The sequence below is a fragment of the Macaca nemestrina genome, chromosome X (genome assembly GCF_043159975.1).
Source record: "Macaca nemestrina isolate mMacNem1 chromosome X, mMacNem.hap1, whole genome shotgun sequence".
NCBI classification, from domain to species: Eukaryota; Metazoa; Chordata; class Mammalia; order Primates; family Cercopithecidae; genus Macaca; species Macaca nemestrina.
Genome location: NC_092145.1, coordinates 118,850,618 through 118,873,776, shown reverse-complemented (window position 1 = coordinate 118,873,776; position 23,159 = coordinate 118,850,618). Strand labels below are relative to the sequence as shown.

The 23,159-nt window shown below is 39.7% G+C and overlaps 1 protein-coding gene and 1 long non-coding RNA gene across 16 annotated transcripts in view; one reads left to right on the top strand and one right to left on the bottom strand.

Moving 5' to 3' along the window:
- Positions 1-1,326, top strand: part of LOC105463224 (uncharacterized) — a 35,453-nt gene extending 34,127 nt beyond the window's left edge. Inside the window, exon 3 of the long non-coding RNA XR_011618127.1 lies at positions 1,157-1,326. This is a non-coding gene — a long non-coding RNA (uncharacterized lncRNA). The remainder of the gene's footprint in view (positions 1-1,156) is intronic.
- LOC105463230 (calcium/calmodulin dependent serine protein kinase) overlaps positions 1-23,159 on the bottom strand; it is a 412,561-nt gene that overhangs the window by 138,169 nt on the left and 251,233 nt on the right. For 14 of the 15 annotated variants that reach the window (XM_011710276.3, XM_071088415.1, XM_071088417.1 and 11 more), the window contains exons 6-8: positions 12,719-12,821; positions 6,273-6,448; positions 1,321-1,443 (exon numbers count right to left, since the gene is read on the bottom strand). In XM_011710276.3, the coding sequence (XP_011708578.1) occupies positions 1,321-1,443; positions 6,273-6,448; positions 12,719-12,821 (402 nt within the window). Of the gene's footprint in view, positions 1-1,320; positions 1,444-6,272; positions 6,449-12,718; positions 12,822-16,369; positions 16,623-23,159 lie in introns of those variants that run through there. The other variant, XM_071088420.1, reaches the window with a different exon arrangement.

Below are 23,159 nucleotides of genomic sequence, written 5' to 3'. Positions count from 1 at the left end.
AAGAAGGGATAGGATCTAGTAGACAGATGAAAGGGTAGTGGCAGGCTGAATTAGAATCCTGGTTCCACCACTGACTTATGTGACTTGGTGCAAATTCTCTCTCTTTTTTTTTTTTTTCTTTTTTTGGAGACGGAGTCTCGCTCTGTCACCCAGGCTGAAGTATAGTGGCATGATCTTGGCTCACTGCAACCTCCACCTCCCAGGTTCAAGTGATTCTCCTGCTTCAGCTTCCCGAGTAGCTGGGGCTACAGGTGTCTGCCACCACGCTCAGCTAATTTTTATATTTTTACTAGAGATGGGGTTTTACCATATTGGCCAGGCTGGTCTCAAACTCCTGACCTTGTTATCTGCCCGCCTCGGCCTCCCAGAGTGCTGGGATTACAGGCATAAGCCACCGTGCCTGGCCAACTTGGCGCAAATTCTTAACCTCTCCAAGCATTAGTTTTCCAACCTCTAAAGTGAAAACTGCCTGGAATTATTGGGCTATATAATGTCTTAATCAAAAAGTACTGTTTCATTGCTGTCCCAAGTTATAATTTTCCTTAAAACTCACTGGCAAGATGGGACATAAAATGAACTTTTAAAATCTGCCTTTTGGCTGGGCACAGTGGTTCATGCTTGTAATCCCAGCACTTCGGGAGGCTGAGGCGGGCAGATCGCTTGAGTCCAGGAGTTTCAGACAAGCCTGGGCAACATGGTGAAACCCCATCTCTACAAAAAATACAAAAATTAGCCAGGTGTGGTGCTGCATGCCTGTGGTCCCAGCTACTGGGGAGGTTAAAGTGGGAAGATCGCTTGAGCCCAAGAGCAGAGGTTGCAGTGAGTAGAGATGGTGCCACTGTACTCCAGCCTGGGCCATGTTGTCAGCCCTTGTCTAAAAAAGAAAAAAAAAAAAACACCTGCTGTTTTCCTAAGACAGGAAATTCATATCTAGTATCTACTGAAAAACAGTTAATGCTATAAAGCACACAGTCACACCCAAAATAAAGATAATTGGTTTATTATAACATGGTATTATTTCAGTTGTTGATGTTGCATATCTTTGGAACACATGTTGGCAGAGAACAAAGAGGCCTTCCCCTGATGTATTCTGTCTTAATCCTGTTTTTTACCTCTGATAGCTGCATGACACTCAAATGGTATGTTTTCTATTCAGATGTTCACAGATGATGTGCAGGAACAGCAAACAAGATGAAAAAACTAATGAAAACTGCTCAGAAAAAAGAAAAGGTAAAAAGGACCATCTTATAAAGCAATGCATTCCTGTCACTGGAAGTGTTCAGACAAAGTGTAGAAGGTGACCTGTGAATGCTCATGTACCTTAAGCCATGGGTGATTCAGTGCTTCATAAACAGTGATCCTTTCAGCTGGATCCAGCATCAGCATGCGACGTACTAGGTCTTTGGCACTTTCAGAGATATGGTTCCACTGCCTTGGATTCATCTGAGGAGGAGGAAAGGAAAACTACATAGTTACCTTAAGTGAGACATTAACATTCACTATTATTTAATATTCCTATACTGTTTCAATGTGAATAAAATTCTGAGTGCAAAGAACAGAAATTTGATTCTAAAGCCTTGCATTCTAAGGAAGAAAAGGACAAATGCAATTCTTCTGTTGTTCTTTACTATATAAGAATTTGTGCTATTAAATACTCCATACACAAATTCTTGTTATGTAAGTCATAATATTTCAATAATCGAAGACTAGAATGTTCATTATTCCAGTTTCTATCTTTAGATCCTTAGCTAGGGAGACTAGAATACATTGATCCAGAAAGAACTAAAATAAAACTTAAAATTTTTAAAGAAATATTTTTAATATATGTTTTTAAAAATTGAGGTTAGCAATAATTGTGAACTATGCAAAGTTATTAATAGGATATTTTGGTCACTGCATATCAATTTCAGTGTTTAGGAAAAAGTATTCTACTACCATAGGTCCCACAGAATAACTGATTTGCTTGAATATTGTCCTCAGTGAAGTTACTTTTGTCTCTTTTAGAGATGAGACCACTAAGCCACATGGTATATGGACTAAAATCACACAAAAATAATTATGAATTGTTGAAAAGACACAGGGCTTATGCGAAAGGCTGTGGATCTGTGAGCCGAGTGCTAGAAGGCTCCAGGGAAAAGGGATATGTCTGAGACCCAGAATCATAAAAAAAAACTCAGAGTGGTTAGGCCACGGGGTTGAGAAGGCAAGTGGGGAAAGGAGGCAGAGACAGAATAGGGTCTCATTCCTTGTTCAACATCAACAGGTTTACTGATGGGGTGAGCTTATGTGAGCTACCCAGTGCCAGGACCTTCAAGCAAAGCCATGGCTTCAACAGGCAGAGACCTACATCACCTTCTAAGGAAGAAAGATGAAGAATAAACTCCACAACATTTTTAAGCCAAGTGAAACTGCAGCACTTGCACTGCAGTATAAATGAATCATTGCAATTTGAGCAAGGGCTAGCATTAGCTCTGACTAATGTGAGACTTTGTACTTGAAGACGGGGAGTGAAAAGTGTCTTTATGTTGGGGAAAGTCCTTAAGATTGAAGTATGCTTCATTTTCCCCCCCCAACAGGCAGAATTTCAAATAGTAGCCACTTCTGCTTGTCAAATCCCATTAAGACTAATGTCATAAGTATGCTGTTTAATTATCATTATCTGGCCGGGCACAGTGGCTCATGCCTGTAATCCCACACTTGGGGAGGGATGAAATCCCACACTTTTCATCCTAGTGAAATTGTGGTCAACTGACCAGTTCGAAATGAGGGAAGTGATTAGACAGGGCTTGGGTAGACTTATTTCCTCTCCCTATCCTGGAGCGAATGTGTTCTTTAAAGTCTGAATAATTTTTCCTTGACAAAGGGGTTGAGAAATCATCTGAAAGGGGTGGTAAGATTTCTGAAATGAGGAGAGGTTTAGAAGGATACTCCCTTGTCCTTTTTACAAGAGAGTCCAATATAGGATTTTCTATTCCTTCAGCTGAGATGAGTAGCTAAAATAAATTTGGGAGGTTGAGTCTATAAGGCGGAACAAAATAAGCTATAAAACAATCTTACTTATTTGAATACCTAACCCATAGCAGCTTAGAATCTTGCTGTTTATATACTAACTGGTTACCTGTAATAATGATATGACATTACACCTCTTATATATAGTTTGGGAAATATATTTTTGCCCTTTATAAAGAAGTTAATTGAGGTTAAGTGTTAGCATATATTCCAGTTAAACAGTATTTTCTAATAGCTACTTTAAAAGATCAAATAACCTAGCAAATGATAATTTAAAAGTCAAATTAAAATCACTTAAGACCAGTAGCAGTTTATAAACTATGACAATTTAAATGTACCATATTTAACGGTCTCACATTTGCAAGTGCTGGAGGTAAAAAAAGAAAAAAAAAGTACTACATTTAAAAGGTGTCTTCAAACTTTTCTTGAAAATATCCATAGAGATCAAGAATTTTGTTAATAGTTCTTTTGCTCAGAACCATTAGGGTGATGAAATGAGGCCAGGCGCGGTGGCTCACAGCTGTAATTCCAGCACTTTAGGAGGCCGAGGCAGTCAGATCACTTGATCCAGGAGTTTGAGACCAGCTTGGCCAACATGGTGAAACCCCCATCTCTACTAAAAATACAAAAATTAGCTGGGCGTCGTGGCACACACACCTGTAATCCCAGCTACTCGGGAGGCTGAGGCATGAGAATCACTTGAACTTGGGAGGGGGAGGTTGCAGTGAGCCAAGATCTTGCCACTGCACTCCAGCCTGGGCGACAGAGCAAGACTCTGTCTCAAAAAAGAACCACCAGGGTGATGAAATAATTTTTTTGAAATCTAATTTTTTTTTTGGGGGTGGGGGGAAGACGGGGTCTCGCTCTGCTGCCCAGGCTGAAGTGCAGTGGTATGATCATGGCTCATTGCAGCCTTGACCTCCCAGGCTTAGGTAATCCTGCCCCCCCCAGCCTTTCAAGTAGCTGAGATTACAAGTGTGTGCCACCACACTTGGCTAATTTTTGTACTTTTCGTAGAGACCAGGTCTCCCTATGTTGCCCAGGCCAGTCTTGAGCTCCTGAGCTCAAGTGAGTCCAGCTGAGATCTGCTTTAAAATAACATAATAATATGTAGAATACAGATAAAACAAGATTGCCTGTGTTATTGAAGCTGGGAGCTCATTATACTATTCTCTCTGCTATTTTTGTTTGAAATTTTTGATAATAAAAGATAGAAAAAAAAATGCTGACAGAATCATATCACAGTATACTAAAAGAAAAAGGCCGAGATTCATCATAGATGGTAGAGATGGATCTATACTTCAAACTAAGGTGGTGAAAACCTAGGCTTTTTGTAAGGAAAGTCCTGAAGATAAATGAGAGGTGAGGTTAGCCAAGTAAAATACTAAATAAATGATTAACCTCAAAGCTTCAAACCCCAGGTACAAAAAAAATTATGATGTAGCTGCCACCATCCATCTGACTTACTATAATACTGGGAAGAGGGAATTTTTAAATGACTTAATTTTTGCACATGTGTGAATAGTCTAAGTCTTTTTACCAAGAAACAAAAATAACTATTCAATGTTTTAAAAATAGACGAAATAAAATACCAGAGTCTGTTGGAATGAAGCACATTGCCTTGGAAACTAGGAAGTTAACAACTGAACAAACACAAAGGAAGAATTCTATTATTAGCAAATGCCTATAACTCAAAAACACAGGTGGGGGATTATTACATGGTACCTACCTCACAAGTTGCTGTGAGGGTTAAATGAATTAAACTGTTCTTAGCACTTTACTTATGTAAAGTATGCTATGCTATGTGCTATGCCTGAGTTAGCTATCATTATTGGTAGTATTATTATTATGCTGATGTATCACTAATCATGTTTCTTTTAAAATGTTAGTATCCGTGATTTCACTTGGCTAAATTCAACCAGAATCTGGCTGTGCATTCCTGAGAGCAACTTACAACTTCCCTGGATTGAAGAGGGATGACTACTTACAGGCAGTTTCCTGAGACATTTAGTTACCCGATAAGTAATGATTTTATTCCCCAGTGGCCAACTGACTCTAGGAGGAGCAGAAAATGCTATACTTAAAACATCTTTCTCTGTTAACAGAGTTTTGGTATATATCTTAAACTAACTAAAACAAAAGACAAACTTACATGCACTCATAAACTGATGGTGAGCGAGGTAAATAAACCAACAAAAGTATACACCATTCTCATCTCCATAAACTTCAGTTATGGCTTAAAAGGATAGGACTGTAACTCTGGAACTACTTTACTTTTCTTCTTTTTAAATTTTATGTTTCCAAGTCCTATATAAAATTCTAACATTACTGAGGAATTGAAGAGAAAACTTTAGGGGCCTCACAGTTCCAGAGTCCAGTGTTACATACACATGTTTTTGGTTTTATGTTGTCAGTCATGGCTGAAAATGAAACAGTGATGAGGTTGAATAGAAAGTATGAGTTTCAGTAATAATGAGAGGAAAAAGAATTTCCCCAACTTAAACAGCCTTAACCTGATATCCAGACACACACTCCCCCATGCTTCCCATGCCCAGCCTCCTAGTCACTGTCAGCTGTACCCTGTGGGACAGGGCAAAGGAGTCTAAAAGCTGGGGTGGTGAAATCAACCTTAAGCCTACTTATTTCCAAGAAGTCCTTAGGTGTTTGTGATATAGCTATTCATAATGTCAGTAATGAATTTTCAATTTTTTACTAAAGTAATGATTTACTAATCACAAGTCTGTGATAGTACATGAGGCTGCTAACACCTAGTAACTAAAGAAGAATAGGAATGTTTAAGCCACACTGAAATACCTCTATATTGTATCATGAAATGCAGTTGTCATCCTGGCATTTCAGTTTATCCTGGAATGTAAATGGCAAATGTTTTCAGCTGTGCTGGCCTAAATTTAAAATTAAGATAAAGAAGGACTAAAATTACACCTGGATGAAATTCTATTTTAACTTTACAAATTAAGCAGAAAGCTTTAAAAATGTAGCCTCTTTCTCAAATTAGACAAAGAAGGGTCATAAATGTTTTCTTCACCAGGGTGACGGCTCAGCTGACAGTGACCCAGAAATTTACCTGAGGCCTATGTTGCCTACCAAGGCCACTGGATCAATGATGTAAGCAAAGACCTTTTCTCTGATGGGGTAACTACCTGGCAGTCAACCAGTGGGCAAAGACAGACAGTAACGTCAAAGCAACATTTTTCGGGATAAATTAATCTCAGTGGAAAAAGAAAATGTTCATGATGCATTACCTTATATTTTCCTTTAATAATGCCTTCAAACAATCTTTCCTTGGTTCCGTAAAAAGGCAAACAACCACTGAGCAGGATAAAAAGGATCACACCGCACCCCCAGACGTCTACAGGCTTTCCGTAAGGCTCTCTTTTGACCACTTCTGGTGCCATAAAATGAGGTGTTCCAACACGTCCTACATTTAAAACAACATTAAGGAAAAATGTTTACGTAAAATAAGATTTTCATATGAAAACTAAAAATAATAGAACAATAACAATCCAAATAAAAAGTTTACCAATACATATACTCTCACTACTTCTCCCCCTCCGCATAAAATCAAGTTCACACAGGTGAAAAAAATTACTTATCTAATCGTTTCCTGAAAATATTGAGCCCAGAATAGGTATTCTGTCTTATAACATTGGCACTCCCTATTGAATTCTGCATGCTACATAGTAAGTATTTATGTGGTTCTTACCTCATGAAGAAGTTTAAATTTTCTAATTCTCACATGGTTGAAAGTCATTAAATATATAGAGCAGAGGCAGGTGAAAGAGTCAACAGGCAGAGCCTGTAGCTGTCCAGGAAAGAGCTGGGAGGCCTGCCCTGGGCAGAGGCAGAGGCAGGGGAAAGGAGTGGAGGAGGGAGAAAGGTATGAAAAAAAATCTGTGGAAAAAAGATGACTTGACTGCCAAATGGAAATTCCCCAATGAAACCTAATGCTGAGAACTGTTATTTGAAATATGAATTTGACTCTGAAATCCTGTTCAGTTGATTTTATGGGTTAATTATAGCAATTAACAAGAGTAATATTTTGTTATAGTAGGAGTTTTTAGCTTCCTCCTAACATTAACATATGAAGAGAATGAAAGCAAATATTATATGGCATAAACAAAAGCAAAATTATGAAGCTCCTCCCATTCAATCCTCTTTGACTTTCATTTTTTTTAAACAGTTTTGTTTCTCTATCAAAAATTAGCTTTCTGTAAGGAATCTGATATCAGCTGTTTGCACATTCATAACTATCTTTAACTCAGTATCCCAAAAGAAGTCTTCTATTGTAGAATGAAAGGCTTGTACCCTGTTGGAAGATCACTGTGGGATGGGGCACTGCCCACTAGACTTGGCAGCTCTTCTAGATGTATGCAAGCCCAGTGACCGCCCTTCCTCCCTCTGTCTCTCTCTCTTTCATCACACTGAGTTCAGGATAATTTTTAGTTTGAAGATTGTGAAATACTTTATCTAGAACTCAGAACTGTGATTTTAAAAGACCTTAGAGATCTTCTGGTTCAGCTAGAGAGAATATATCAATTTCTGTTCATGATTATCAAACTCAGTTGGATGCAGAAAGATAAAAGAGCTCTTAGCTTGTGTATCAGGATGTACCTTTGCTGCAGATCATATGGTTTCCCTTCCTCTCCCCATAATAGAAAAGATTAAGTTCAGGGTTCCAGTAGTGAAAATATTTTCATTTAAAATGTACGATAGATCAGTGAAAACTATTGGCTGAAGGACCTGGCTAGAGAAATACTTTTATTTCTGTATTTGCTTCCTCAAGTAACATGAAGAAGCTAAGCCTTTTATACTTCATTAATAGCCTGGACAGGGAGGGGCCGCTGGAGAATTAGCCTTGTTCTGATGGACAAGAGCTAGCAGGAGTAGGGGAAACCAGTATCATTCAGGCTACTGGTACCAGGGTACCAGTCAGGTACCTGCTGACAGTTTGGATGATGCTTTGAAACTCAACTTGACTCCTATCACTTCCTGGGCCAAGCCACTCAAAATGGGGGCCTTACCCTGGGAATAATCAGAGCGACCATGGCCAGTCCCAGCCATCCTGAGAAGGTTCTTTCCCTTTAGCTAGACGAAGACTAGCCAATTCTGGAGAATTAATGTTCAATCTTCGGGAAGATGCCTGTCTTTTGGTTCAATAATTTGCTCATAGATGATGGGGGAAAACCACAGTAGAAAGAATGTAGAGGAATGCTCTTTTATTTCATGTAAATCAGTAGAAGGTAAAAAGGACTGGAGTTAATCTTTAATATATACCAACTTCCTAAAAATCCTTGTTTTTGCTGATACTTCTTCAGTGACCATTTCACTTTTAGGACTTAGACCACAAAATTTTAAGAAAAGGAAACAAATTAGCAAACTAAATTAAATGGCAGTTGGAGATATTTTGGACAAATATTTAAATGTTATATATTTTGACAATACAATAAAATCTTCCTACCTAGAATCTCAGAGGGAGAATTGTTCTGAATAGCTACTTTTGAAAATACATTGTGATTTGAATCTTTATGCACACAATCCTTTTCGCTTTAATAATTTTTTTGGAGATTCTATTTTCCCCAGGCTAGTCCCAAACTCCTGGGCTCAAGTGATCCTTCTGCCTTGGCCTCTCAAGTAGCTGGGATTACAGGTGTGAGTCACTGTGCCCGCCTTAGTTAAATAATGTTGTATGGCTTTCTACAATTTCCTGACTTCTTTTACACAGAATACTGCTCATAATTTAATCTTTTCTTGATGACTCAGAGTTGTCATTGTAGATATTGATTAAAGAACTATGCTATAGAACAGAAAGCACCCTCAGGAACTTCAGAGGCATGCAACAGTTGATTTCTTTCATATTAAAAGGCTGTTGTGCTTTCCAAGTTTTGGTGTCTGCTCAGTATATATCATATATATTTTTGTTAGGCTTTTATTTCTTTTCTCTCACTATGCTTTAGTTCTGCGTTCTCCTAATTTGTTGCTTTTATAATCTCCTATTAAGTAGAACCTGACTAGCAACCAGATTCCTTCATTTAATAGCAATTTCCTAAGTGCTTGCTAGGTCCTAGATACCCTCAGCTACAGTCCCCCTTACTCTTACAAATCACAGTCTTTGATGTAAGTCCCTGCATCCAATGCTACATGGAGGTATGTAGCCCAGATAGTTATGGGAATATAGAAGAGAAGGAATAGGGCTTTCCAACTCAGGATGGTGAAGATAAGCCTGCTTTAAAGAGGAGACAATTGTTAGCTCAGCCTTCCAGAACAATAGGAGTTAACCAGATAGATAAAATGACAAAAGGCACTCCAACTAGAAGGAATAGCATGTGCAAGGTATGAAGGAACACGAATCTATACAGCTTTTTAAAACATGGGAGCAAGTCAGCCTTAGAGAGTGTCTTTAGGTGCTCAATTGTGAGGAGCATGAGTGGATTTTTAAGGGTAGGAATAATTTTGCTGCTATTATAGTTATTTTCTAGGTTTCTAGTTGTATCCTGGATAAGTAAGTTTCCTAAATAGCTGAGTTTCAGGTAGGGGGAGGGTAAATATGTTTAAATGATTTTTATTATATGCAACATATAAAGAAATGAATTCCTTTCTATTTGGAGGACTAGGGATTGGGATTTCAAACTGACAGGAAAATGGCTTTCTGCTTTAAAGTTGATAAATAATTAAATGATTGGCAGAATTTTTTTCTTTTTTTTTTTTTGAGATAGGGTCTTGCTCTGTTGCTCAGGCTGGAGGGCAGTGGCAGGATCTCAACTCACTGCAGCCTCTGCCTCCCGGGTTCAAGCGATCCTCCCGCATAGCTGGGGCAAAGACTCTTGCCACCATGCCTGGCTAATTTTTGCATCTTTTTGTAGAGATGGGGTTTCGCCATGTTGCCCAGGCTGGTCTTGAACTCCTGGGATCAATTTGTCCGCCACAGCCTCCCAAAGTGCTGGAATTAGAGGCGTGAGGCACTGTGCCCAACCTTAATTAGCAAAATTTCAAAAGTACCTTAAACAGCAGAAAAGCTTTTTCTAAGAGAAATAATTTATCTTTTATTCATATTCTATTTTTTAAAACGTAACATTCGGCTGGGCGTGATGGCTCAAGCCTGTAATCCCAGCACTTTGAGAGGCCGAGATGGGCGGATCACGAAGTCAGGAGATCAAGACCATCCTGGCTAACACGGTGAAACCCCGTCTCTACTAAAAAATACAAAAAAAAACTAGCCGGGCGAGGTGGCGGGCGCCTGTAGTCCCAGCTACTCGGGAGGCTGAGGCAGGAGAATGGCGTGAACCCGGGAGGCGGAGCTTGCAGTGAGCCAAGATCGCACCACTGTACCTCCAGCCTGGGCGGCAGAGCGAGACTCTGTCTCAAAAACAAACAAACAAACAAAAAAAAACGTAACATTCAAAGTTATTTCAAGAATACAAAACAGGTGTGCTAAGAAATGACAATATTTTGACCATCAGGAAGTATTTTAATTCTAGAAGCATGGAGAAAAATCAGTTTTGAATACTGACACACCATGGGGTGGTGGGGGTGGGGGTTCAAAATTAGCTTTAAAAATAAACAATTTAGGTGAAAGGTTCATGGACTTTAGAAAAAGATTAATATGGAGAAAATGTCCAGGTAAACGTAATGCATCTATTTTTCCCCTTCAATCAAGATGTACAATAAAATACGAAGCCCATGACATTCTGAATACTAACAGGATGTAGATCCAGAGCAACAGAAACAAAGTAATTATATATGGCCACTATATAACATATAAAATAAATTCATTTCATTTCATCCCATTAACCTTGGGAATATAATCATCAGAAATTATTTGTTATAATTACATAGTCTTAACATAGAAATGATCTGTATAAGTACCACAATTGAGAGAGTTAGCTTAACAGCAACAATTGTTTAAAAAATAATTTAGGATTTTCACTTGATTACAAGATCGATATGAACCATCAGTGCTATGTAGTTGTCCAAAAAGCTAATGCAATTTGGGAAACCTGAGAGAAATTTAAGGCCCAGAACACAAAAAAGTGATAGCCCAATGCTCCTGTCCACTGGATCAGCTGTACTGTACCACCTGTAGTTAGAGTATTCAGTTCAGGCCCTGTACTTTGCCGATACTGAAGAGATTTTGAACCAGTTTATATGAAGAATGGCCAAATCACCATAGGGAAGTTAACTTGGATAAGACCTAGGTGGACATGGTAGTTGTCTACAAACAGATGAATGGTTATCATATGGAAGGATGAAAATTGTTCAGAGTGGTTTCAAAAGTCAGGATTAGGATGACTGGGTAGAAGTTACAGAAAGATGCAAAGATGAGCTTTTTAATACTTAAGGAGTTGTCCAAAAATTAAATGAACTGTCCTGGGATGTAGTGACTACTTTGCTCTCTGAGTTTAATACTAGAACTCAATCTTTTCTTGGGAATATTATGGAAGAATCCAATCATTAGATATAAGACTGGAGAAGTTAAGGCCCTTTGGAGTGCTGAGATTCTATGATTAAACTGTGCCTTACCCTTTGGTCAGTCTTCCAATCACTAACAGAAAGTTTTAAATTAGGGGAAAAAATTAGCATTCTTTGAAACTATACTCAGCTTGCAGTTTTGCACATTCTTGGAAATGATTAACTGGAAAAGAATGTGAAACTAAAAGAAAATTTGAATGTAATTTAATTTTAGAAGGCAATGTCGTGAAAAAATTATTTAAAGAATACAACTGTGGGCTGGGTACAGTGGCTCACACCTGTAATCCCAGCACTTTGGGAGGTTGAGGCAGGAGGATTGCTTAAGCCCAGGAGTTTGAAACCAGCCTGGGCAATGTAGTGAGACCTTGCCTCTACTAAAAATAAAAAAAGTTTGCCAGGTATGGTGGCACACGCCTATGATCCTAGCTACTTGGGAGGTTGAGGTGGGAGGATCACTTGAGCCTGGAAGGTCAAGGGTGCAGTGCAGGGTGCCATGATCATGCCACTGTGCGCTCCAGCCTGGGTGACAGAGCAAGACCTTGTCTGGAAAAAAAAAAAAATTACAACTATGACCAATGGCTCATTTTTCTGAAGATGGTCTATGTTGTTACTGCTTGAAGTTCTAGCTATAATGAACTGAGTTATATGAAATGTGCTGTGTAAGATTATTTTTGATATTTACAATTTGTAACTTTTTTCTTTTTATTCTGGCATGGGAATTTAAAAATTATGTTTTGCTTTGGCTAATAATAAAATCAGTGTGCATTCACATCTGCTTATTCTTTGCTAATATACAGACTGATGGCTTGAGCAGGATTCTTTGATAAATGGAAAAAAGAAAACAGTATGAAATTAAAAATTAGCCATCAGCGTAAACCAGGAAGTGGCTAATCTACACATTTTAGATTTGACTTCATTTGGCCAGTTCAACTTTAAAAGGCACTATGCTTCAAACTTATTTTCTTTGAACACTGTTTTAAACTCTTACAGTCTTTTAAGTACTGGAGGTACAAAGAGAAAAGAGTCTATTCTTAAGGGACTAAAATTCTAGTTATGACTACAGTTATTAAATTCAAAACTATCTGATGATGCTTTTTGGGGGTTGGGGTGGGGTGGAATGAGGTATGAAACACTGAGGTTGAGCTAATATGTAGCTTGAAAATTTTATACCAGCCTGAAGTGACCAGGTTTTGAAGACAAATTTTTTGTAAAGCAGTCTTACCTCCAGCTACAAGTCCAGACTCCCCTAATTGAATAGCTACCCCAAAGCCTCCAAGTTTAACAGGTGCCGAGTTTTCTTTTGAGGCGAGGAGAACACAGTGGGGCTGAAAAGAAAAACAGACGAACAAACAAACAAAAAACAAACCCGAAGATAAGGATTAATTGAAGATGAACAATTCAGTTTACATAAAACTAGATAACATGATAATAGAGAAACACTTTAAAAACTTTTGAATTATTTTGGATGCTTGAATTATTTGTCACATTCTCATGCCTGGCTGATTTCTCCAAATATATACCTGTTCCATCCAATGTTCTTTAGGAATTATTTGCTTGTAAGGTTAGAGTACAGTGCTAGGAATTACTAAGGAAGCATGGATGTTCAAGAAACACAGATACGTTTTTTTGCCTTACTACGCAATATTGTCTTCCTTTGAGTGACAGTCTAGATTTCTTTAAGAAAAAATATATTTTACACTTCTTTCAAAAATGTTTCTTGAAACCTCCGATTTTACCTACAGAGCCATTGTATCCTGGTTTTTATGGGATAGTCATGGCCCTTTCTTTCTCCAGCCTGCCCAGTCCTCTTTTCTTTGCTTTATTCATTCCACCCTTAAGTCAAGGAGTACTACATGGATGGGTCAGACTGAATGATTTTAATTAAGCCTTGTTCCCAGGGACTTCAATGCTCTTCCTGGCCATGTCTTCTCTGGACCTGCTTTTCCTTTCTGTGGGGGTGGGAGGTGAGAAAGAAGAAGGGGAAAGGAAACCACTTGCCTGATTCCTAGTCCAGAGCAAAGACATCCTCTCCCCAAGGGGTATCCTACTTGACCAGGGCTCCCTTATATCATATGTTTTGTGATAACAATGAGGGGTTCTTTGTAGCATGTTGTCCTCTGCATCTATTTCTTACTGGGACCTAGTTGGGGCTGGTGTAAGGAAAGAATTTCATCATGGAGCACTCTGGTCTCTGCTCAAATACTGTGCTCCCCAATATGACTAAAACTACATCTGACCGGCTCTCAAAACAGGGGCTAGTAAAAAAGGCAAGTCTCTTTAGTCATGGAAGACAAAAGGTTTTTAAAAATTATCTCCTATACTTTCTCATTCATAAAAGGACACAGTTTTAGCCAACATAATAGGTATGAAAAAAAGTGTGCAATCATACTGAGCTGGTACACCTGCATTTGATGATGACACACAGGTGGGAGGAATCCTTACTCTGCCCAATGAAAGCATCAGAATTCTACTTTGGAAGTTATTCTTTCTGTCCAAAGAAGTTTAAAGACTTTTACAATAGTCTAGCACAAAGAGAGATGAGCCAGGAAATATAAGTGTGTATGTGAGAGCCAGAGAAAGAAGGAAGACAAGTATACAAATGAATAGTGAGCAAACCACAGCATGACACAGAGTAGCAAGAAGAGTCTATGGGAGAGCAGGCAAACCTCTATAGAAATCAACTGATAGACTGCTGTTAGTTAGAACTTTCTGTTGGTTCAAAGAGAGAACAATGACAACAGACTAAGATGGCAATACCCCTAGCATGATTCTAGTATGGGATACAGCAAGTGAGCAAGCCTAGAAAAGAATGAACATGATACAGAAGAAACAAATGCAAACTAGACTCCAACAGGGTCTTCTGGCCATGCCTGTGTAAGTGTTATCACCTTAGGAAGGAGTAGTAGAAGCTTAAATCAGAACTCCAAAGTATGTATACCCTTAACAGTGTGTTGATGATGTTTATGCTTAAGTTAATGTTACAAGGGAATCTATATAATTCTCCTCTGTGTAGATTCAGTCATTCTCAAATCCTTAAATAAGACAAGTTATAAAATTTGAACTTAATTAAGTTAAATTAATTTATGTTTAAAAAGAGATGGGGTCTTGATATGTTGCCTAGGCTGGTCTTGAACTCCTGGCCTCAAGTGATCCTCTCACCTTGGCCTCCCAAAGTGCCCAGATTACAGGCATGAGCCACTGTGCCTGGCCTAAAGAGTTGAATTTAAGAAAGAAAATAGAGCCATAGGCCGGGCGCGATGGCTCAAGCCTGTAATCCCAGCACTTTGGGAGGCCGAGACGGGCGGATCACGAGGTCAGGAGAGCAAGACCATCCTGGCTAACATGGTGAAACCCCATGTCTACTAAAAAAAAAAAAAAAAAAAAAAAAAAAACTAGCCGGGCGAGGTGTAGTCCCAGCTACTTGGAAGTCTGAGGCAGGAGAATGGCATAAACCCGGGAGGTGGAGCTTGCAGTGAACTGAGATCCGGCCACTGCACTCCAGCCTGGGCGACAGAGCGAGACTCCGTCTCAAAAAAAACAAAGCAAAACAAAACAAAACGAAAAAGAAAATAGAGCCATAAATGCAAATTAATAGAATATAAAGCCAGGTAGTATTACTTGTTAGGAAGTAAAATTAAGCTGGTAAGGAGGTGTTATAGGCATGGGGACTAGGGAACTGCTAGTTTAGTTGGGGTCAGAGAAGGCACCTCTAATGGGTAATATCTGAACAGAGACCAGAATGAAGTGAAAAAGCAAGTCACATGGAAGCAAGTTCCAGGTGAGAAGAACAGCCAATACAAAGGCCCACAGGAATAAGGAGGGTTGTTTGGAGAAGAAGAAAGAAGCCGGTGTGTCTGGAAAGGCATGAGAGCAAGGGGCAGAGTGGTGGGAAATGTGATCTGAGGGATGATCAAAGGTATAGGGCCTTGAAACTGTGGTGAGAACTCTGGGTTTTATGTTGAGCGAGATGGGAAATCACCATAAGGTTTTGAAAAGGGGAGTACTATCATCAGTTTTAGGTTTTAAAAGGATCACTCTGGCTGCTGTGTGAAGAGATTGTGAAGAAACAGGGAAAAAGGAGACCAATTAAGAGGCTACTGCAGTTGCCCAGGGAAGAGAAGATGGTGACTTGGACTAGACTAGAGTGACAGAAGCAGAGATGATGAGAAGTAGTCAAATTCAGTTTATGTTCTAAAGGTAAAGCTGACAGGAATTGCTATTGAATATGAGCGTGAGAGAAAGACACAAGTCAATTATAACAATTACGCTTCTGGTCTGAGCAACTGAGTGAAAATGAAGATGCCATTTACTGAACCGGGGAACACTGAGGGAGGGGTTTGTAAGGTGGATCAAGAATTTGGTTTCAGGCTGGGTGTGGTGGCTCACACCTGTAATCCTAGCACTTTGGGAAGCCAAGGCAGGAAGACTGCTTGAGCCCAGGAGTTTCAGACCAGCCTGGGCAACATGGCAAAATCCCATCTCTGTTTTATAAAAAATGAAAAAAAAAAAAAAAAAGAATTTGGTTTCATACATATTGAGTGTGAGATTTTATAAGATGAGATTAAGGGGAGTCTGGGATTAGAGGTGTAAATTTGGGAATCAACAGTACATAGATGATATTTACAGCCAAGGTAATGAATGAAATTGCTTAGGAAGTCATAGAGAAGAGTCAGAGGATTGAGTCCTAGTGCACACCAATATTTGAAGGGTCAGAAGATGAAAAAATCTAGAAAAGAAAACAAGGTCTAGACAGTGAAGCAGGAGGAAAATCAGTTTGGTATCCTGAAATCAAGTGAAGAAACTTTTTCAAGTAGGAATGATTAGTAGTAATCAATGTTACTAAAGTCATTTAAAATGAGAACTGAGAACTGACCATTAGATTTGGCAATTTGGAAGTCACTGGTGACCTTGATAAGAGTGGTTTTGGTGGCATGATGGAGGCAAAAATCCCCATTGGACTAGGTTCAGGAGAGAATGGGAGGAGATAATGTAGCGACAGTAAACACAGATATCTTTCACAGTCTTCCTGTAAAAATAGAGAAATGGGATGTAGAAGAAAGTGTGAAGCTGAGGATGCTTCTTTTTAACATTTACAAATGGAGAAAATAGATTAATAAACTTCCATGTATCTATCACCCAGCTTTGGCAATTACTGACATTCTTTCAGCTCCTCCCCTGGCCCGCTGGGATGTATGGGCAGCTTGCCCATCTCCAGGCAAAAATAAAACAGAAATAAACAAATGAAAAACCCCAAAACAAAGACATTCTTTCATTTTTGCTTCACCTATCCCCAACTGTTTACTTTTTGTCCCCAGAAGTATTTTAACATAAATGTAATTTAACCTGTTAATAGTTCAGTACGTCTAACACAGGACTTAAAAATAACCATAATATTGGGCCGGGTGCAGTGGCTCACACCTGTAATCCCAGCACTTTGGGAGGCCGAGGCAGGCGGATCACAAGGTCAGGAGATTGAGACCATCCTGGCTAACACAGTGAAACCCACAGTGAAACCCCGTCTCTACTAAAAATACAAAAAATTAGCCGGGTGTGGTGGTGGGCACTTGTAGTCCCAGCTACTCGGGAGGCTGAGGCAGGAGAATGGCGTGAACCCGGGAGGTGGAGCTTGCAGTGAGCCGAGATCGTGCCACTGCACTCCAGCCTGGGCGACAGAGTGAGACTCCATCTCAAAACAAACAAACAAACAAACAAAAAAACACAAAAAACCCCCCCAAAACCCATAATATCATTATTAAGTCCAAAAAAATGAGTAATACTTCTTTAGTATCATCTAATACCCAGTCCACATTCAGTTTTCCTTGACTGTCTCAAAAATGTCTTTTCTCTACCAGTAACTTGAAGAAGTAGAAGAGACTAAAAAAAGAAGAAAAGTCTTATTACGGTTGGTTAGTTCTACACAGGATCCAAGGTCTATACATTGCATTTGATGACTATGTCTTGTGAGTGTCTCTTACTCTGTAACAGATCCCCTTCCTTATGCTTTTTTTTTTCAATGTTCATGCCATTGATTTGTTAAGATACTAGGTAATTTTTCCTGTGGAATCCCCCACAATCTGTACTTGGCTAATGGTACCACATGGTATTATTTAATGTTCTTTACTCTCCTGTATTTCCTGTAAATTTGTAGTTAGATCTAGAATCTTGATTAGATTCAGATTCAATTTTAGTTTTATGCACTAATACTTCACAGGTGATATATCTATTGTATTGCATCAGGAAGAACATAGAACCTGGCTATCCTACTTTTAGTGACAGGATTGAGCAGTGGGTTCAGGTGTTGCAAGATTCACCATCAACTTTTCACTTAGTGATGTGAGTGGATGTTGATGCCTAGACCCATAATTAGAGGTTCCAAGATGGAGGTTTTCTTCAACATTTTGTTATGAAAACTATCAAACATATAGAAAATAGAAAGAATTATATTGTAAAGAGTCACCTAGATTCTACAATTAAATATTGTTACATTTGCTTTATCAGATGTCTATCTCTTTATCCTTCTATCCATCTTACTTTTTACTACATCTTAGCACACATATCATTGAAATGTAATATTTGTTTAAAATTATGCCTCTACTTTAAAAAAAAAAAAGCCAGGTTTGGTGGTGTGCACCTGTGGTCCCAGTAAGTTGGGAGGCTGAGGAAGGAGGATCACTGGAGCCTGGGAGCTTAAGATTGCAGTGAACCGCAGTTGTGCCACTGCACCCCTGCCTGGGTGACAGCAAGACCCTGTCTCTTAAAACTTCTATAAAAAGTTAAAAAAAAGTAAAGTTATGTTTAAGGTAAAAAATGTATATACTGTGAAATGCACAAAAGCGTACCATTAGGGTTTTGATGAACTGCATACATTTGTGTAACCCAAATCCCTAAAAAAATTCATTATCCCACAAACCTCCCTCTCTCATCCCCTTCCCATTCAATCTCTGCTGCCATCTCCCCCAGTGCAAACCACTACTCTGATATTTTTTCACCATAGGTTTGTTTTGCCTATATTAGAACTTGATAGACACAAAACCATAAGTATGTATTCTTTTATGTAAGGCTTCTATCATTCAGCATGTTCTGAGATTCATCCACTTTGTTGTGATCAGTAGTTCATTTCTTTTTACTATTGCATAAGTATTCCATTGTACGAATATATCAGTTTGTCCATTCTCCTGTTGACAGACATTTGGGCTATTTCTAGTTTTTGGATATTACGAATAAAGCTGTTATAATTTATTTCCAGAATACCAAGTTAGTTTCTAGGCAACCTCCAAAGGTGACTGATCAGGTTTTTCCTTTTTTTTTTTTATGAACTTACAGATTTTTATATATTTAATGTGTTTTAATCAATTGCTGCCTTTACAAATTTTTGTGCTCAAATTGTCCCATTTTAGGCCAGTGGGAGCCCTTTTAAGTCAGTTCTTTTGTATTTTTGTAAGACTCCAGGAGTCTGATAACTTCCTTGCTTTCAGTCACAGGAGGATGTTCCAGGCTTGTCATGTCCATTTCTTGCCCAGATCTGGAATCAGCCATTTCTCTTAAGTAGCCCTGTTTCTTTTTAGTGCGAAAAAGGATTTAAATCCATGATGTGGGCTGGGCGCGGTGTCTCATGCCTGTAATCCCAGCACTTTGGGAGGCCGAGGCGGGTGGATAACTTGAGGTCAGGAGTTCAAGACCAGGCCGGCCAACCTTGTCCCTACTAAAAATACAAAAATTAGCTAGGCGTGGTGGCACACGTGTGTAATTCCAGCTACTAGAGAGGCTGAGGCAGTAGCTTCACTTGAACTCAGTGAGCTAAGATCACGCCACTGCACTCCAGCCTGGGTGACAGAGCAAGATCTTGTCCCCCCGCCCCCCCCCCCAAAAAAAAAATTGGCTGGGTGCAGTGGATCATGCCTGTAATCCCAGCACTTTGGGAGGTCGAGGTGGGTGGATCACGAGGTCAAGAGATCGAGACCATCCTGGCCAACATGGTGAAACCCGGTCTCTACTAAAAATACAAAAATTAGCTGGTGTGGTGGCATGCACCTGTAGTCCCAGCTACTCGGGAGGCTGAGGCAGGAGAATCACTTGAACCCGGGAGGCGGAGGTTGCAGTGAGCCAAGATCGCGCCACTGCACTCCAGCCTGGTGACAGAGCGAGACTCTGTCTCAAAATAATAATAAAAATAAACATAAAATAAAAAATATAAATAAATCCATGATATGGGTACTAGGCATATTATTTTTACTGGGTTATTATTACTTTGGCTCTTCAGTGGACAGTGCTGAAAAAAGAATGCATTTTTTTAGGAGAAAAATAAACCATGCCGGGTGCAGTGGCTCACGTCTGTAATCTCAGCAATTTGGGAGGCTGAGGTGGGAGGATCACCTGAGGTTGGGAGTTCAAAACCAGCCTGACCAACATGGAGAAACCCCGTCTCTACTAAAAAAACAAAATTAGCTGGGTGTGGTGGTGCATGCCTGTAATCCCAGCTACTCAGGAGGCTGAGGCAGGAGAATTCCTTGAATCCGGGAGGCAGAGGTTGTGGTGAGCCAAGATCATGCCATTGCACTCTAGCTTGGGCAACAAGAGCGAAACTCTGTCTCAACAAATAAATAAATAAATAAATAAATAAATAAATAAATAAATAAATCAACCAACCAACCAACCAACCAACCAACCACAAGTTCATACTGGTATTTCTTCCTATTCAATTATAGCGTTTTTACTTTAATTCTTTGATTTGGCAAGTACAGTTGACCATTGAACATGGGTTTGAACTGTGTGGGTCCACTTATACATGGATTGTTTTCAATAAAATATATTGAATTTTTTTTTGGAGATTCGTAACAATTTGAAAAAAAACTCGTGGACCAACCATGTTGCCTAGAACTATTTTAAAAATTAAGAAAAAGGTGAAGGATGACTTCTGGAATAAAAAATTAAGAAAAAGCTGTATCATAAATGCATAAAATACATTTAGATACTAATTTATTATTTAGTACCATAAAAAGGTACACAAATCTATTATAAAGAGTTAAAATGTATCAAAGCTTACACCTACACAGACTGTAAATGGTGCCATTCACAGTCAAATGTGAACAAATGCAAAGATGCAATATTAAATCATAACCATAAAATTAACTGTAGTACGTATTATACTACTGTAATAATTTCACAGCTCCCTCCTATCGCTATTGCAGTGAGCTCAAGTCTTGCAAGTATTCACCTAATATGTTGTGTGATGCTACTTATCTCTGCTTGAGCAGTTCATCTCTCCAATAAATTGCATATCACAGTAAAAGTGATCTCACAGTTCTCACATTATTTTCATTGTGTTTAGTGCAATACCCTAAACCATAGGATCCATACAAAGTGCCACTGGTGATACTAGAAGTTCTCCTAAGAAACAGAGGAAAGTCATGACATTACAAGAAAAGGTAGGCTGCAGCTGAGGTCAGGAGTTCGAGACCAGCCTGGCCAACATGATGAAACCCCATCTCTACTAAAAGTATAAAAATTAGCCGGGCATGGTGGCAGGTGCCTGTAAATCCCAGCTACTCAGTAGGCTGAGGTGGGAGAACTGCTTGAACCTGGGAGGCGGAGGTTGCAGTGAGCCGAGATCGCACCACTGCACTCCAGCCTGGGTGATAAGAGTGAGACTCCATCTCAAAAAAAAAAAAAAAAAAGAAAAGAAAAGAAAAAAAGAAAAAGCTGAATTGCTTGATATGTACTGTAGACTGAGGTCTGCAACTGCAATTGGCTGCCATCTCAAGATAAATGAATCCAACATAAGGACCATTGTAATAAAAAAAAAAAAAGGAAATTCATGAAGCTGCTCCTGCAGCTACACCAGTAGGTGCTAAAATCTTGCACTTTTTGTGAAATACCTTTTTAAGTAGTACTGAAAATGCAGCTTTTATGTGGGTGCAGGATTGATATAAGAAAGGTATATCTATAGATTCTAACATAATTTGAGAAAAAGCGAAATAGCAACTTAAAGCAAAAAGAAGGTGAAGGGGTCAGGTGTGGTGGCTCATGCCTATAATCCCAGTACTTTGAGAGGCTGCAGTGGGCAGATTACTTGAGTCGAGGACTTTGAGACCAGCATGGGCAGCATGGCGAAACCTTATCTCTACTACAAACACAAAAATTAGCCCAGCATGGTAGCGCGTGCCTGTAGTTCCAGCTACTCAGGAGGCTGAGGCGGGAAAATTGCTTAAACCCAAGAGGCTGACACTACACTCTAGCCTGGGCGACAGAACAAGACTGTCTCAGGAAAAAAAAAAAAAAAAGTGAAGGATCTAAAAGCTGGAGAATGCAATGATGGCAAAAGACGGTTTGATAATTTTTTTTTTTTTTTTTTTAAGAGACAGGGTCTCACTCTGTCACCCAGGCTGGAGTGCAGTGGTGCAATCATAGCTTACTGTAGCCTTGAACTCCTGGGCTCAAGCGATCCTCCTGCCTCAGTCACCACAGAAGCTGGCACTACAGGTGTGTGCCACCATGCCTAGCTAATTAAAAACTTTTTTTTTTTTTGGGTAGAGTGTCTCATTATGTTGCCCAAGGTCATCTCAAACTCCTGGCCTCAAGTGAGGCAGATAGGCTGACTCTACTGTTTTGTGCAAATGCAGCTGGAATTATATCAGGACTATGCTTATTAGAGTTAGCGTATCCCTTCCTGCCTTAAATCTTGGTGCTTGCTTCTGTTCCTTATTAATAGATATCTTTTGTGGCATTTTTTCCCCCCCAGAATAGGGCACTTTTCATCCATATTAACAGCCTGTTCAGGCAGATATTGTTCCTCTTCAATAATTTTCTGAATGGCATCTGAGAACTCATCTGCTGCCTCTTTGTTGACAAAAACGGATCCTCCTGTTATGTTGACATTATTTAATTTTAATTTATTTTCACAGGTGGGGGTCTCACTCTGTTGCCCAGGCTGGAGCACAGTGGCTATTCACAGGCACAATCCCACTACTGATCAGCACAGGAGTTTTGACCTGCTCCGCTGACAACCTGGGCCAGTTCACACTCCTCCTTAAGCAAGTTGGTGGTACCCCCCTCCTGGGAGATCATATTGATGCCAAACTTCATGTGGACACCTGATTGGGATAATGCACCACATCCCAGAACTCCTGGGCTCAAGCGAACCTCTTGCCTCAGATTCCTGATTAGCTGGGACTACAGGCATGTGCCACTGTATCCTGACATCTTGACTTTTTTTTTTTTTTTTTGAGACGGAGTCTTGCTCTGTCGCCCAGGCTGGAGTGCAGTGGCGCAATCTCGGCTCACTGCAAGCTCCGCCTCCCGGGTTTACGCCATTCTCCTGCCACAGTTACCCGAGTAGCTTGGACTACAGGCGCCCGCCACCATGCCCGGCTAATTTTTTTGTATTTTTTGTAGAGACGGGGTTTCACCATGTTAGCCAGGATGGTCTCGATCTCCTGGCCTCGTGATCCTCCCGCCTCGGCTTCCAAAGTGCTGGGATGACAGGCTTGAGCCACCGCGTCTGGCCCGACATCTTGACATTTTTAAAGCCAAACCTCTTTCTATAATTATCAAACCGGCTGGGAGTGGTGGCTCATGCCTATGATCCCAGTGCTTTGGAAGGTCGAGGTGGGAGGATCACTTGAGGCTCCCTTGATGCATGTCACACAAAATATGTGTTAATCAAC